At 59.6% G+C, this 14,318-nt stretch overlaps 4 protein-coding genes across 4 annotated transcripts; 3 read left to right on the top strand and 1 right to left on the bottom strand.

Moving 5' to 3' along the window:
- Window positions 1-584: 584 nt before the first annotated feature.
- On the top strand, window positions 585-2,270 carry PLICBS_006757 (uncharacterized protein; the record flags this gene model as incomplete). Its single annotated transcript, XM_018328224.2, has 1 exon — window positions 585-2,270. The coding sequence occupies one exon, from the start codon at window positions 585-587 to the stop codon at window positions 2,268-2,270; it is 1,686 nt and encodes a 561-aa protein (XP_018173253.2).
- Window positions 2,271-3,579: 1,309 nt separating this feature from the next.
- On the top strand, window positions 3,580-5,349 carry PLICBS_006756 (uncharacterized protein; the record flags this gene model as incomplete). Its single annotated transcript, XM_018328223.2, has 1 exon — window positions 3,580-5,349. The coding sequence occupies one exon, from the start codon at window positions 3,580-3,582 to the stop codon at window positions 5,347-5,349; it is 1,770 nt and encodes a 589-aa protein (XP_018173252.2).
- Window positions 5,350-5,641: 292 nt separating this feature from the next.
- Window positions 5,642-7,152, bottom strand: PLICBS_006755 (uncharacterized protein; the record flags this gene model as incomplete). The annotated part of the gene is made up of 2 exons (XM_018328222.2): window positions 5,642-6,620; window positions 6,692-7,152. 2 exons carry the CDS (start codon window positions 7,150-7,152, stop codon window positions 5,642-5,644), a joined length of 1,440 nt encoding a protein of 479 aa, XP_018173251.2.
- A 1,350-nt stretch (window positions 7,153-8,502) lies between these two features.
- Window positions 8,503-9,088, top strand: PLICBS_006754 (uncharacterized protein; the record flags this gene model as incomplete). The annotated part of the gene is made up of 2 exons (XM_065601039.1): window positions 8,503-9,017; window positions 9,070-9,088. 2 exons carry the CDS (start codon window positions 8,503-8,505, stop codon window positions 9,086-9,088), a joined length of 534 nt encoding a protein of 177 aa, XP_065457111.1.
- Window positions 9,089-14,318: the final 5,230 nt, after the last annotated feature.

Below are 14,318 nucleotides of genomic sequence, written 5' to 3'. Positions count from 1 at the left end.
GGGACTGGTCACTATTCCCGCGACGTTCGACGCTGGCGCCGGGCCTGGTGGCGAGGTGTGTACTGTGTGGTGGTGGTTCCGGATGTGGCGTCTGCGGATGTGGGTTTGGAGCTAATAAGTTATAACTAACGATCGAACCGGCCGGCGCCTCGGGCTACCGAAGGGATGGGTGAATTGTGATTGGGGAAGCCAGCCGGCAGTCGTCCCGAAGTCGTTTTGTTTCATCTGGTGAGCTGTCTTGGCGGGGGGAAGGCCGTACCGGCGCGGCAGGGGAGGGGGCTGACACGGCCGGCAGCCGAGGTGTCAAACTGTCAATAATCTGATGACTGCTGAGGTTTGCCGATGTTCAGGAACAGCTGGCCTCGCCAAGAGCTCATCATGCGCCGAGGTCAGGCAAGCATCGTCGCGACCAGTTTCGCCGAAGCGTTCGACCGGTCGTCAACGACAGACTAGCAGTGATCCATATTGTTCGTGCACGCAAGGGCTCCTCGAACATTGACCTCGACTCTCACACCTCGTCTCTTCCGATCTTCAACAACCTCATACATCCGCAATCGGTTCCATGTCGAGCCTTTCCTCACTCAATGGCCATCGACAAACCATCCTCGCCGTCCGCCGCTCTGGCATTTAGGCGGTTCCGCCCGCAGTCGCACTTCATCGCGCCTCACTCCTGGGCCAACGACCCTTGCGGCGCTGTCTTCGTCCCCGAGACGCGCGAGTACATCTTCTGCTACCAATGGAACCCGGGCACCTCGCAGGGCGGCAACTGCGCCTGGGGCGCCGCCCGCAGCCGCGACCTCGTCACCTGGGAGGACACCGCTCCCGCTCTGTGGAACGGCCCGGCCGGCTCGTACGACCCGCTGGGCGTCTTCTCCGGCAGCATCGTGTCGCGCCTCGAGGGCGGTGAGCGCGTGCTCTACTTGTTTTACACGAGCGTTTCACACATGCCCATTCACTGGTCCAAGCCATATAAGCCCGGATGCGAGACGCAGAGCGTGGCCGTATCGCGCGACCTCGGCAAGACGTGGCAGCGTCATGAGCACAACCCCTTGATCAGCCTGCCACCTAAGATGGAGGCGACGACAGGCTGGCGCGACCCTTTTGTTTCGCAGTGGCAGTCGCTCTCTAAATTGCGCGGCGTGAGCGCCGACACGACGTACATGATGATTGCCTCGGGCGTGCAAGGCCACGGGTCGCAGCTTCACCTCTACACAACAGATGACCTGCTCGGGTGGACGTACCTCGGCGTCCTGCTCGACGTGAAGCAGGGCGAGCGGGTACAGCCAGACAGCAATCTAGCCTTCGGCATGAACTTTGAGTGCGGTACATTTGCGACGGTGGGCGGCAACGACTACATCATTCTCGGCGTGGAGGAGGGCGTCACCAGCAAGAGACACAACTGCCATTACGAGGCCTGGCTGGGCGGAAAGCTCGCCCTCGCAAAGGATGGCACGCCGAAATTCGTGATTGAGAGTCATGGCCTCCTCGACCACGGCGTGCTCTACGCCGCGCACATCTTCCGCGGCGAGGGCGGCCGCCTGCTGCAGCTCGGCTGGGCGGACGAGACGGCCACGCCGGCAGTCGTCAAGAGCCAGGGCTGGGCGGGCTGCATGAGCCACCCGCGCGAGCTGTTTGAGATTTCACGGCCTGTCGTCGACGCCAAGTACAGGTCAGCAGAGTGGAAGGTCGATGAGGAGCGCGGGGTTATGACCACGCTTGGAATTCGACCAGCCGAGGAGGTCGCATCGCTGCGACGCAAACAATTCGGCTTCTCGATCCGTGACCTGGAACGCCTCCAGTCAGCGAACTACGAGGTCGAGGCCACATTCTCCAACGTCACCGGCTCTGAGGAGTTCACGCTCAACGTGCGGCTGTCACCGGACGAGGAGGAAGTCACCAGGATCATCGTGAACCTGCGCGACGGCCACATCACAGTGGACCGGTCGCGGTCGTCCCTGGCAGGCCTGGGCGCCAGCACGCCCGACTCGGGGCGGTTCGCGCTGCTACCGGGCGAGGACGAGATGCGGCTGCGAGTCTTTGTGGACGGCTCGCTCATCGAGGTGTACGCCAACGACCGGTTCGCGCTCACGTCGAGGGTGTATCCAAGCCTGGACGGGTCGCTTGGGGCGTCATGCTTGCTCAGCGAGGGGTACGAGGAGAGCGACGTGAAGGTCGCGATCTGGGGGGGCTTGAAGGGTGCGTGGCCGCAAAGGGAAGCTGGGCAGCACAAGTTTGAGGACTTGCACCCGCTTCGAAGAGCAGTAGCATAGGGATGAGAGGGACTTTGGGGATTGGTCGAAATGGCCATACGTTCGGTGGCCACGCGACTCACTCGAGCTTCATTATGGTTCATGTTCTCTTGCATCAGAAGGCATTGTTAGCATGTACAATAGACTAGACACCTTTACGTTCCATGTTTCTAGCATCCAATCTGCAGAGTACGAAATGCAGACGTTTCCAGTGCCCATCCGTTGTCGGAAGCTATGAAGCAGCTGTCCGCGACTTTCCCTCCTGGCGCTCCCATGCGGATCGTCCCAGTGGCTTCAAAGAGTTCGAGGCCAACGTGTACGACACGTATAAGTCGTCTTCACATGCAACACCGCCGAGCAGCCATCAAACATAAGACGCAATTGCCGTCTATTTGCCTGTCAATTGTCAATTGCCTGATTTTACAACGCATTCGCCTCTCCGCGTGGTGCTATTTTTCTTGGCACTGGCTCGAAGCGCGTGTAAGTGAGTTTTTGCCAGCGAAAACCTTGGCGGCTGGCTGGCTCTCGCGCGCGGTGCACCGAGCCGCCAACCGACCTTGACTCGCGAGTCAACTCCATTGCATGACTACAAGTTGATCTCCTCTCACGTAAACGAGTGCAATTGGACTTTCAAACTATGAAAACTAGCGACATTGATGCGGGGTTCTCGTAACGGCAAAGAGTGTCCGAGATGGCTAAAGACTCGAGTTCGCCGATGACAGCCCCAGGTGATGGTTTCCCAAGTCCAACATGCAAGAGCCAAAACCTCGAGCTGTCAGATGACGGCCCCTCCGTCCTCTCGGTCCACTCTTCCGCATCCCCCATCACGGAAATCGGGCGAATCAAAATTCACCCACGGCCCCAAACCAGAAACAGCGCCGTCCGCTGCGCCGGTGCGGGACTGAGGGAAACAGGCGCTGCTGGAGGTGGGCTGAGGGGGCCACCGGCGCGGAGACGGGAGCCGAAGGCGCCCACGGGGCTCCGAGACGCCGACTGGAGCCGTCAATGTTCCCCGGATGGGTTGAGGAAACGCCAGATGCTCGCGGGTCGAACGTGCGCAAATTGGAATTCACCCATCGCTGCCCGCTGCTGGGTGACTTGTCGTGTGATTGATGTCGTTGAGGAATCTGGAGCTGTCGAACCACTAGACTGCGGTATAAGAGCTCTTGAGTCTTGGGTTGCAGAGAGTCGACCCTCATCCCGCATCATCGATCCAAGACAACTCAACCCCTTCTCTCACATTCTCACTCCATTTCACATCTCAAGACTTCTCTCATCCATCAGCTGAACCGGGCTCATACTCAAATTACTTATGCCGTCCGCCACCACCATGGCCGCACCCGGCGACGGCGCCGACCCTTGGTGGAAGGACGCCGTCGTCTACCAAATCTACCCAGCCAGCTTCCGCGACTCCAACGGTGACGGGCTGGGCGACATCGCGGGCATCACGTCGCGGCTGGACCACATCCGCGACCTCGGCGCCACGGCCATCTGGCTGTCGCCCATCTTCGCCAGCCCGCAAAAGGACATGGGCTACGACGTGTCCGACTACCGCGCCATCCACCCGCCCTACGGCAGCCTCGCCGACGCCGAGACGCTCATCAAGGAGTGCCACGCCCGCGGCCTGCGCGTCCTGCTCGACCTCGTCGTCAACCACACCAGCGACCAGCACGCCTGGTTCCGCGAGTCGCGCGCCTCCCGCGACAGCCCCAAGCGCGACTGGTACTTCTGGCGCGACGCCCGCGAGGGCCCCAACGGCGAGCGCCGCCCGCCCAACAACTGGGCGTCCATCTTTGGCGGCAGCGCGTGGACCTGGGACGAGGGCTCGCAGCAGTACTACCTCAGCCTGTTCCTCCCCTCGCAGCCCGACCTCAACTGGGCCAACGCCGACATGCGCGACGAGGCCTACGCCGACATGGAGTTTTGGTTCGACCGCGGGGCCGACGGCTTCCGCATCGACTCCATGAACCTCATGTCCAAGCACCCGGACCTGCCGGACGCGGCCGTCACGGACCCCGACGCCGAGTACCAGTCGGGCGCGGAGTGGTTCGCCAGCGGGCCGCGCATGCACGAGTACCTACAGGAGATGCGGGCGCGCGTCTTCGACAAGTACGCCGACAACGGGCGCGGCGGGGTCATGACGGTGGGCGAGCTGGGCTTCACCAAGGACGAGGCCAGCGTGGCGTCGTACGTGGCCGCCGCGCGGCACGAGCTCAACATGGTCTTCACGGGCGACATCGTCGACATGGACTTTGGCGCGGCGCACAAGTACGGCGACGGCCGGCCGTTCCGCGTCGAGACGTTGCGGAACATCACGTCGCTCTGGCAGGGCGCCATGCCGCGCTGCGACGGCTGGAACGCCGTCTACATGGACAACCACGACTCCGGGCGCAGCCTGTCGCGGTACGGCAGCGACGACCCGCGGTTCCGCGCCCGCGCCGCCAAGATGCTCGCCACGTACCTGACGACGCTGAGCGGGACGCTGTTCCTGCTGCAGGGCCAGGAGATTGGCATGGCCAACGCGCCGGCGTCGTGGGGCATCGAGGACTACATCGACGTCGAGGCGAGCAACTACTACAAGAGCGTACTGGCGCAGCGCGGCGAGGGCGCGGATATGAGCGACGTGCTCGCGCAGATGCGCCTCAAGGCGCGCGACAACGGCCGTCTACCCATGCAGTGGACGGCGGAGCGCCACGGCGGCTTCACCGACGCGGACAAGCCGTGGATGCGCGTCAACGACGACTACCCGGAGTGGAACGTCGCCGCCCAGGAGGGCAAGCCCGACAGCGTGCTCGCGTACTGGCGCGAGGCGCTGGCGGTGCGGAAGCGCGAGCGCGACGTCTTCGTCCACGGCCTGTACGAGATGCTGCCCGCGGAGCGCAGCGGCGAGGACGTCTTTGCGTACACCATGACGAGCCGCGACGGCGCAAAGAAGGCGCTCGTGCTGCTCAACTTTTCCGACGGAGAGAGGGCATTTGCCGGCCAGGGGTTCGAGGGCTGGGGCAAAGTCATGGGCGCTGAGGCCAGGGAGCCCCTGACGGATAAGGGGGTGACACTGAAGCCCTACGAGGGCGTCGTCTACGGCAACTGGCTGTCGTAGAACGTCTCATGAATAGGAACACAACATGTCAAACAGCCAGGGCTAATGACGGACGATCCGTATGTGTATATATGTATATAGAAATGAACCTCTGTGGGAGTCGCTCTCCATCGAAAAAAAATCGTTGTTTCGAGCCTTAAGCTGGTTAACTTCGAAGCCCTACGACGAAACTGCATTGTTGATGCTCACTCATGCGCTCCTTAATGGCCCTCATGCCAACCTTTGATTCATGCGCCGTTCAACGGCGCTCACATCAACGCCCACTCGTATGACATGCCCTCTCATAGCGCACTCACGCATACGGGTCCTTGAAGAAAATCACCTGCACCGTCATGTCGTCGCGCACATACCTGCTCTGCGGCGCCCCCGCCGTCGCCGCACCGCAGAACAACGTCCTCCTCCGCCCGCCCAGCGCGTTCTTCACCAGGCACACGGCCGCGCTGTCCAGATCTTCAATGGCAAACGCATCCGGCGTCGCCTTCCAGCTGCCGTAGCCGCCCTGCCCGATCGTCAGCCGCGACTCCATCGGCTTCACGTCCTCGGCTCGCCCGCGCCGCTTCGCCGCCAGCCAGCGCTGCACGCACGCCACCGCGTCGTCGTTTGACATGACATCCCAGAGCCCGTCCGACGCGAGAATTACAAAGTCGTCCGACGAGACCCGCCGCGTCGTCACTTCGGGTCGTGCCGTCATGTACGGCGGCGTCTTGACTTTGGGCCGCGGCCCGAAGCCGAAGAAGCGTCCCTGCGCGGAGGACACGTCCTCGTTGGACCACTTCCAGCGGTGGTCGCCAAAGCCGCGCGTGACGGCGATGCCCAGTAATCGTCCGCTCTTGGGGTCGATAACATCGGCCAGCTCGCCGGGGTGCTCCTTTTCGAGACGCGCACACTCGTCGGCGTTGAAGCCCGTCTGGTCCTTGCTCAGCGCCTCGGCCACGTACTCGCCGTCGGGGTTCTGGGAACCCAGCACAGCGCGGGAATCGCCCGTCACGGCAGTGCGAAGCGTGCGCGATGATGGCTCGTAGACGGAGAGGAGGGCGCAGGAGCCGGCTATCGCCGGGGCCAGGGCACGGATGGCGGCAGCGGCGCCGTGCTCATAGTCGGCGTTCAGAGCGCGCCTGGCCGTCGCCATGATGCGGTCATCGAGGCGTACAAAGGCGCTTTGGATGGCCGCGTCGACTGACGGCTCGTCGCTTGAGGCTGGCAGCTTGGTGAGTGAGCTCGAGACGTAGCGGATCAGGGCATCCTTGAGGACGGCAGACGTGGCCCAGCCCCTACACGTGCGTGAATCAGCATGAGGCCAGTGGTCGATGGGATCATTCATCCCAGGTAGAGAGACACTCACGCATGGCCGTCATAAACACCGGCGTACAGCGCGCCCACGCCGCCGATGCCACGGCCGAAGCCAACAGCCCACTCATCCTCGACGGGATTGTTGCTCGACACGCGCACCACGTCGATACGCCCTCTGCCTCCCTCCGCGTCGCCGGCGAACACGAAGCTGCTCGTCTGTTTGCGGATCTTGGCGTCGGCGGCCGCGAGATCGAGGGCCTCCACGGGCGACTCCACGGGGACCTCGTGCTCAGAGGCGTCGGCGGGGACACCAGGGGCCTGGACGCGGCCGCCACCCGGACGAGCGGCCACGCGCGTGGCCGTCAGAGGGGCGTCCCCTTTGCCAAGATAGTACCCGGCTCCGCCAGCAACGAGGACTCCAATGGCCCACCCAGGCCTAATAAAGGAGCTTTGCAGGCCAGTGGTGGAGGAGGGTGATGCTCTAGCCGAGGCGCGTCGTGAGCCAGGCCTCATCGGTCGCGAGGCGCCTCCGCGCAGTGCGCCAGCCGCCCGTCGAAGCATGATGAGAGATCCGATTGAGTCAAGTTGTAGCCGTAATCAACGTCCGCTGGGCATGCTGGAGGCGGCGGGTTCGCGGTGCTGCAAATGGGACGATGTCGGGGAGTGAATCTGCAGAATTGCCTGATTGGGAGGTGGCTGGGCTTGGGAGTGAGAGGAGGGGTCCGGCACTGATCAGGAAGGTCGTTCCCGCGGTAGTGAGTGCCCTGTGAGACACCAGACTGTCAATGGACGCGATCCAGGTACGAAGTACTCTTCCCTTGGTGAGCACAACGAAACGGCACAATCACGCTAAATACGAACGACAAGATGGGTTTCTATTACATGTTTGCTCCGTACTTTACTCTACCCATTCAATCATCTTATCATCGATCTCTGGCGGATGGTATCTTCTTCACCTTCTCAACCGCATTGTTGTCGTCAGCTCACCCTAGACCCTTTCAGACTGCCATGCCGCGAGACGCGGCAATGCTTTCTTGCTTCAGCCGTTTCTCATGTAAGGGAAAGCTAAATACTCGAGATTTTGAATGCTTACTTCCTGAGACATTTACTCGTAGAGCAGTCAAACGTAGACGTGTTCCTGTTTGCCGCTGACTGATCCTCCACTTTGTGGTCAACGGCACAGTGCAGTCATGCAACGCGTGTCAAACCGATAGTGGATGTCGTTTATCCCACCTCACCCAATCCATCAGCGTGAGGAAGCCGGCGCATATACCTGATCAATATTACTTACGCACTGCTCCTTCCTAGGTGGATTGCCGTTGACTGCGGTTGCGGTGGGAGAGCATGAAAACGGGCCCTCACGGCGCATCGCCAAGATTCGACTCCAAATGCGAAGCGAACATAATAAGTTTTGGCTGCACGCTACATGTCAGCAAGTAGTGAGCAGTTGCTGTCGCGATGAGTGCTATATGTTACTAACGCTATAGGATCGTGTGCGACTCCCGCAAGTTACAACATGAGGGCAGTTGCAACCACACGCAGCGGCTGGGGTCATGCAACGCTGTACACATGTGAGCCGCGGCGGACTAGCCTATGCAGTGGTGTTCTCTATCACCATGTTGGATGTGGTGACGGTCTTGGCCTGGTGACTCCCCTTCAACTGCAACTATTCAATGTTGACTGAGCACGCAATGCAATGTAACGTAGGTCGTGGAGATGACACACAACAACTGCATCCTGATAATGCTATATGCCCCCCCTGATGTCAACTCGAGGGGCTTCATCAATTTCCTCCGCTCCCTGCTGTTCTATAAGAGCCCCGGACAGCGATTCTCTTTTGGGCTCTGACTGGAAAGAGGCGCAATGGTGGTGATGCATCACTTCCTATCTCTCCCACTCGCCCTGAGCGTATGGGCCACCAAGCTGAACCCCTTCCCCAAGAATCACACGGCAGCCGTTGTTCCTCAGACGGAGCAGGCCACCTTTGTCCTGCAGGACATCAGGAACGAGCTTCGAACTCAGCTCCCCAAGCGATGGCGCGTCGACACGCCGTTCCTCTCCACGGATGACATTGTGCCCTATGCTCCAGAGTGCCTCTCGAACAGGCTGATTTTCACGCGTGAGCGCATAACGGTCGACCTTGTTGTGAATGAGGACAAGGCGGAAGTCATCGCCGGGTCTAGCTACATCGCTGCAAACAGCACGGCGTCGAATCCAAGGACGGACCCGTCCCTCTCAGGATGGACGTTTAGCAAAGGCACCGCCCTCGAAGCCTCGGCGTTGATTGGGGGCATATTCAAGGCGATGGACATTTCGCCGACCTTTCCGGGTCCCCATTCGGGCACCAACGATGACAAGCCGCGGGACAAGCATACAAGGTCGGTGTCAACCGCCTTTTGGTGTCCTGCGTATCACGCCTGCTCTGTCCAGACGTGGACGTACCTCGTAACGATTCAAGGACAGTGCAGCGTGATACCCATCTACCATCCCAACTGCGGCAACGAGGCAGTCCGCCGAGCGTCCCTGTCCTGGGGCAGCACCGTCAAGGCGCCGATACACGAAATCATGCGGAAGAAACAGCCTGTAACGGGCTGGGCCCGTGTGGGTCTCGGCTCCGCTCTCGACCGGGATCCACACCAGCTCCGGAGCTCCGCTCAAAAGCTCGTGTTCCTTTCTGCAACTTTCTCTTCTCTTCTTTCTTTCTTTCCTTTTTCCTTAGCTTTAGGATACTCGTTGCAGTCGCTCAGCTAGTTGTCAACACACTCAGTTGAGACCGTTACATTATCCTAAAGCTCCTTTCCACGAGCGCACCATTGATCTCGATCATTGGCAATACGCTGCGGAGTTCGCCGCGCGACGTACGCGTCAAGCGGGAATAGCAGCGCCGGCACCGCTTCAGTGTGCGTGACCGGCGGCGCAGGAGAGTGCCTGGAGAGGCGAGAACCATTTGACCGGAGTCATTTGGTTGGGTTCCTGCTCGGCTTGCCGAGTGTTCAAGCCGGTAGAGCAGAAGGCTGGTAACTTCGTCCCGTACGGAGCAGCAGAGGTAGGGCAGCCGCGGCTAGCCCACGTGCCCGCCATCTACGACGATTGGCGGAAGACTCTTGCGCAAGTAGCAATTGAGTACTGGTTCCTGCGAAAACCTCGTCAAGCGACGAGCAGCAGAAGGCTCTCGCCTGTGGGCGACCGAGCTTTGGATGCGTGCTAGGACATCGTGCAGCACACGAGTAGCAGAAGACTGCTTGCGAGCAGTGCGGTATCGGATTCCCGCTAGGACCTCGTTCGGATAGCGAGTAGCGGAAGGCTCTTGCCTAGGGGCAACGGAGCACAGCTTACCTGCAGAGGCCTCGTGTGCACCACGAGTAGCAGAAGATCCCAGGAAGGGATAGGAAGTCGAGCCGAATCGAAAACATCTCGCCTGATCGAAACACCCGACCTGAATCGAAAGATTTCGATACGAACGACCGGACGAACAGCTTCCCCGATGGAGGCTAACAACCACGATGGAGGCTCGCAGGAGCGAACCTCCCAAATGCTCATGCAAATGATGAGCCAAATGTCGGAACAACTGCAAGCGTTGCGTGCAGAACGCGAAGCAGACCGTGAAGAGGTTAGAACACAAATCCGCGCTCTCCAGTCAGCTGTCGCCACGCCAACGGAGACGCCCTGCGCGCCACCATCCGTCGATACAGCACAGTCGGAAGGCAGTCGAGCGAACTTGACTGAAGTCGCGCCAGCCAAGAGGAAACCGACTCTGCCGGATCCCCCGCGGTTCGAAGGAAACCGGCTGGAATTTCGTGCCTGGCTCAGCGAAATGAAGAACAAGCTTCGAGTGGATGGAGGAGCCATAGGTGGCAGGGCCGATCAATTCGCCTACATCTATGCAAGGCTCGGTGGCGCACCGCAGCGGATGACCATAGCGTATGTGGAAGCAGGAGGGAACGACGGAATGTCGGATCCGGATCATTACCTCCAATATTTGGAAGAGTGTTATGGGGACCCCAATGCAAAAGCGCGGGCGATGGAAAGGCTGCGGACCCTCAGGCAGCGAGAGAACGAGTCGTTCGCTACTTTCCTGCCGAGGTTCGAGAGAGAATTGGCCGATTCGGGCGGTGCGGCCTGGCCGGAGGATGTCAAGATAAGTTACCTCGAAGGGGCACTCAACCAGCAGCTACGTCTCGCAACAGTCTATACGGATTTAGATCGGAGAGTGTACTCAGCCTGGGTCCAGACCTTACAGAAAGTATCTTCTAGGCTCGACGGCTTGAACAGGAAGGAGAAGGTTGGAAATCCCGGGAAAGCGAACCCGAATTGGGGACATACGAATCATTACCACCAACCCAAGCTGGCATTATCATCGAGGACGGAGAGCCCGGAACAAATGGATTGGGAGTCTACCAAGATAGGACGAACTGGTGCTCGACAAGACGAACGTAAGGACAGTAGGCGTTGGTCGCGAGACGAGAGGAGGTGCTTCCGGTGCGACGAAATCGGCCATATAGCCGCATACTGCACTCAGAGACCGCGGGAGCGCCCGGCTGGGAAGCCAGAGCCAGCGGGGAAGCCGGAGCGTCCACAGCCCAAAACAAAGGTTGCCAGGGTCGAACTTAAGACGAGAGACCACCAGGAGCAAGAGGACGAGCGAAGCAGTCAGTATGAGACTGCCTCGGACGACGATTTGGGAAACGAATAGCTCCTGGCCAAAATCGCCGCCAGGAGCACCAGCAGGCCCGGGCAGAGTGGAAACAGTTGGAGCGCGAAATGGACAGCCCGCCCTTCTATGTCAACATAGGGATCAACCGAGAATATTATTCGACCGCCCACGTCGATTCCGGCTGTCTGTGCTACGGGACGGTCAACGAAGCTCTAGTCCGCAAGGCGCGCCTGCCGCGTATTCCCATCACGCCACGAACGCTGGACGAGGTAAGCACGTCGTTGCCTGGCGTTATCCGGGGCGTGACCTACGCCGACATCGACATCGATGGATACCGCAAGAAGCGATTTTTCTTCTACATTATCCCCGACCAGACTGATGAAGTCATGCTTGGGCGAACCTGGATGAACAAGGAGGACGTTGCCCTTTACCCCTCGAAGGGCTTACTGCACATCGGCTCACAGGATCATTGGGTCAAAGAAAGAGACCCCAACCGCTACGAGCGATACGAACTGTCCGGACAGCCAGCAGCGACCTTCGCAGGGCTTGTCCGACGAGCGAGGAAGGAGAAACAGGACCAGCGCGGGCTGCGCGTTTTCTCGGCAAGTTTAGCGGACATTGAGAAGGCACTGGCGCCGAAGAAGAAGACCGACGCCAGAGAGAAGCTGCCGACGCACTATCACGACTATTTGTCGGTGTTTGACCGAGGTCAGGCAGACCGCTTGCCACCGCATCGACCCGGCTCAGATCATAAGATTATTTTAGAGAGGGATGCAAACGGCAAAGAGAAAGAGCCGCCATGGGGACCGTTATACGGCATGTCACGAGAAGAGCTGATTGTCCTACGCAGGACGCTCACCGAGTTACTCGACAAGGGATTCATTCGCGCGAGCAGTTCGCCGGCATCCGCGCCCGTGCTCTTTGTGCGCAAGCCGGGCGGAGGGTTGCGTTTTTGCGTGGACTACCGCGGGTTGAACGCAATCACCAAGAAAGATCGTTACCCGCTACCGTTGATTGAGGAGACCTTGCGGTCGCTGTCGAAGGCGAAATGGCTGACGAAGCTGGACGTCATTGCTGCGTTCCACAAAGTACGCATCGAGAAGGGAGACGAGTGGAAGACAGCTTTCCGCACGCGATACGGGCTTTACGAATGGCTGGTCACGCCATTTGGGCTGACTGGGGCACCCGCGACTTTTCAGCGCTACATCAACCACACGCTACGGGAGTTTCTCGATGAGTTCTGCTCGGCCTACATTGATGACATCCTGATCTACTCGAGCGGCTCACTCGCTGATCATCGGAAGAAAGTCAAACTAGTCCTTGCGCGACTCAAGGATGCGGGACTGCAGATCGACATCGACAAATGCGAGTTTGAAGCGACGAGCGTGAAGTATTTGGGCTTCATTGTAGAAGCCGGAAAGGGCATCCGCGTGGATCCGGAGAAGGTGCAAGCAATCCAACAGTGGCAGCCGCCACGCTCCGTGAAGGGAGTCAGAAGCTTTCTGGGCTTTGCAAATTACTACCGGCAGTTCATCCCGAAATTCTCAAATATCGCGTCACCGTTGACGGCGCTTACGAAGAAGGATGCTACGTTTGCCTGGTCCCAGGAGTGTCAGACAGCATTTGAGGAGCTAAAATTGCGCTTCATCAGCGCACCGGTCCTTGCGCAATGGGATCCGGACAGGGAAACAGTTGTCGAGACAGATTCGTCTGGTTATGTCACCGGAGGCGCACTCTCGCAACGGGGTGATGACGGCATCATGCGACCCGTCGCCTTCTTTTCGAAGAAGAACGCGCCGGCGGAATGCAATTACCCAATCCACGACAAAGAACTGTTGGCGATCATTCGCTGCCTGGAGCATTGGGACGCCGAGCTAAGGAGCGTCGCGTCGTTCACCATCATGACGGACCATCTCAACCTACAATATTTCACGAAGAAGCAACCGCTGAGTGAGCGGCAAGCACGGTGGGCTGAGACACTATCGCGATACAACTTGACGATCAAGCACCGACCGGGTAAGGAAGCCGTGGTGCCGGATGCACTATCGCGACGGGAACAGGACATGCCACAGAGCGCCGAAGATGAGCGCCTCCGAGGACGGCGCGTACAATTGCTCGAGCCAATCAAGGGAGGTGGTCTGGTGACGAGAGTCAAAAGCGGTTATGTCACCAAGGGAGACACTGACCAGCCTGGTGACGCGCCGGCCGAGCAAGATGAGTCAGTCGAGAACCCTTTCATAGACGAGGAGCTGCAAAGATTATGGAATGATGGCCTGAGGCAGCACAACCGGTATTGGCTCATCCGGAAGGCGGTACAGCAGGGCGAGAGACGACTACCATCGCAGTGGGGTCTGCCTGTTATGCTGTCAGAGTGCTCCATCGACGACGGCCAGCGACTTTGTTGGCGAGAACGGATTTGGGTGCCTAATTATGAGCCCTTACGCACCCGACTGATGCAGGAAACGCACGATTCGGCACTCGCGGGACATCCGGGACGGGACATGCTCAAGTCCCTGTTGAGTAGACGGTTCTACTGGCCAGGCTTAGATGCAGATGCCCGCCGATTTGTGAGGAACTGCGACGTGTGCGGGCGGAGTAACATCTGGAGGGAAAAGCGGCGCGGACTTCTGAAGCCGCTGCCCATCCCTGAGCGGATCTGGTCGGAGTTGTCAATCGACTTTGTGACAGGCCTGCCGCCGACGAGGTCAAACGGGTCCACCAACTTGATGGTCGTCACAGATCGCTTGTCCAAGAGCGTTATTTTCGAGTCGCTCAAAGATATTACGGCAGAGACGACGGCCAAAGCTTTGGTGCGAAACGTGGTTCAGCACCATGGTATCCCTGGGGCAGTTGTCACCGACCGAGGAACGCAGTTCACCAGCAGGATGTGGAAGAGACTATGTGAGCTATTGCACATCAAGCAGAGACTGTCGACGGCCTGGCATCCCGAGACAGATGGCGCCACGGAGAGGGCTAATCAAGAGGTCGAACGATACATTCGCATCTTCGCGACGTATGCGCAGGA

Source organism: Purpureocillium lilacinum (genome assembly GCF_023168085.1).
Source record: "Purpureocillium lilacinum CBS 284.36 DNA, scaffold_5, whole genome shotgun sequence".
Classification (NCBI taxonomy): Eukaryota; Fungi; Ascomycota; class Sordariomycetes; order Hypocreales; family Ophiocordycipitaceae; genus Purpureocillium; species Purpureocillium lilacinum.
This window is presented reverse-complemented; position numbering and strand designations above follow the sequence as displayed.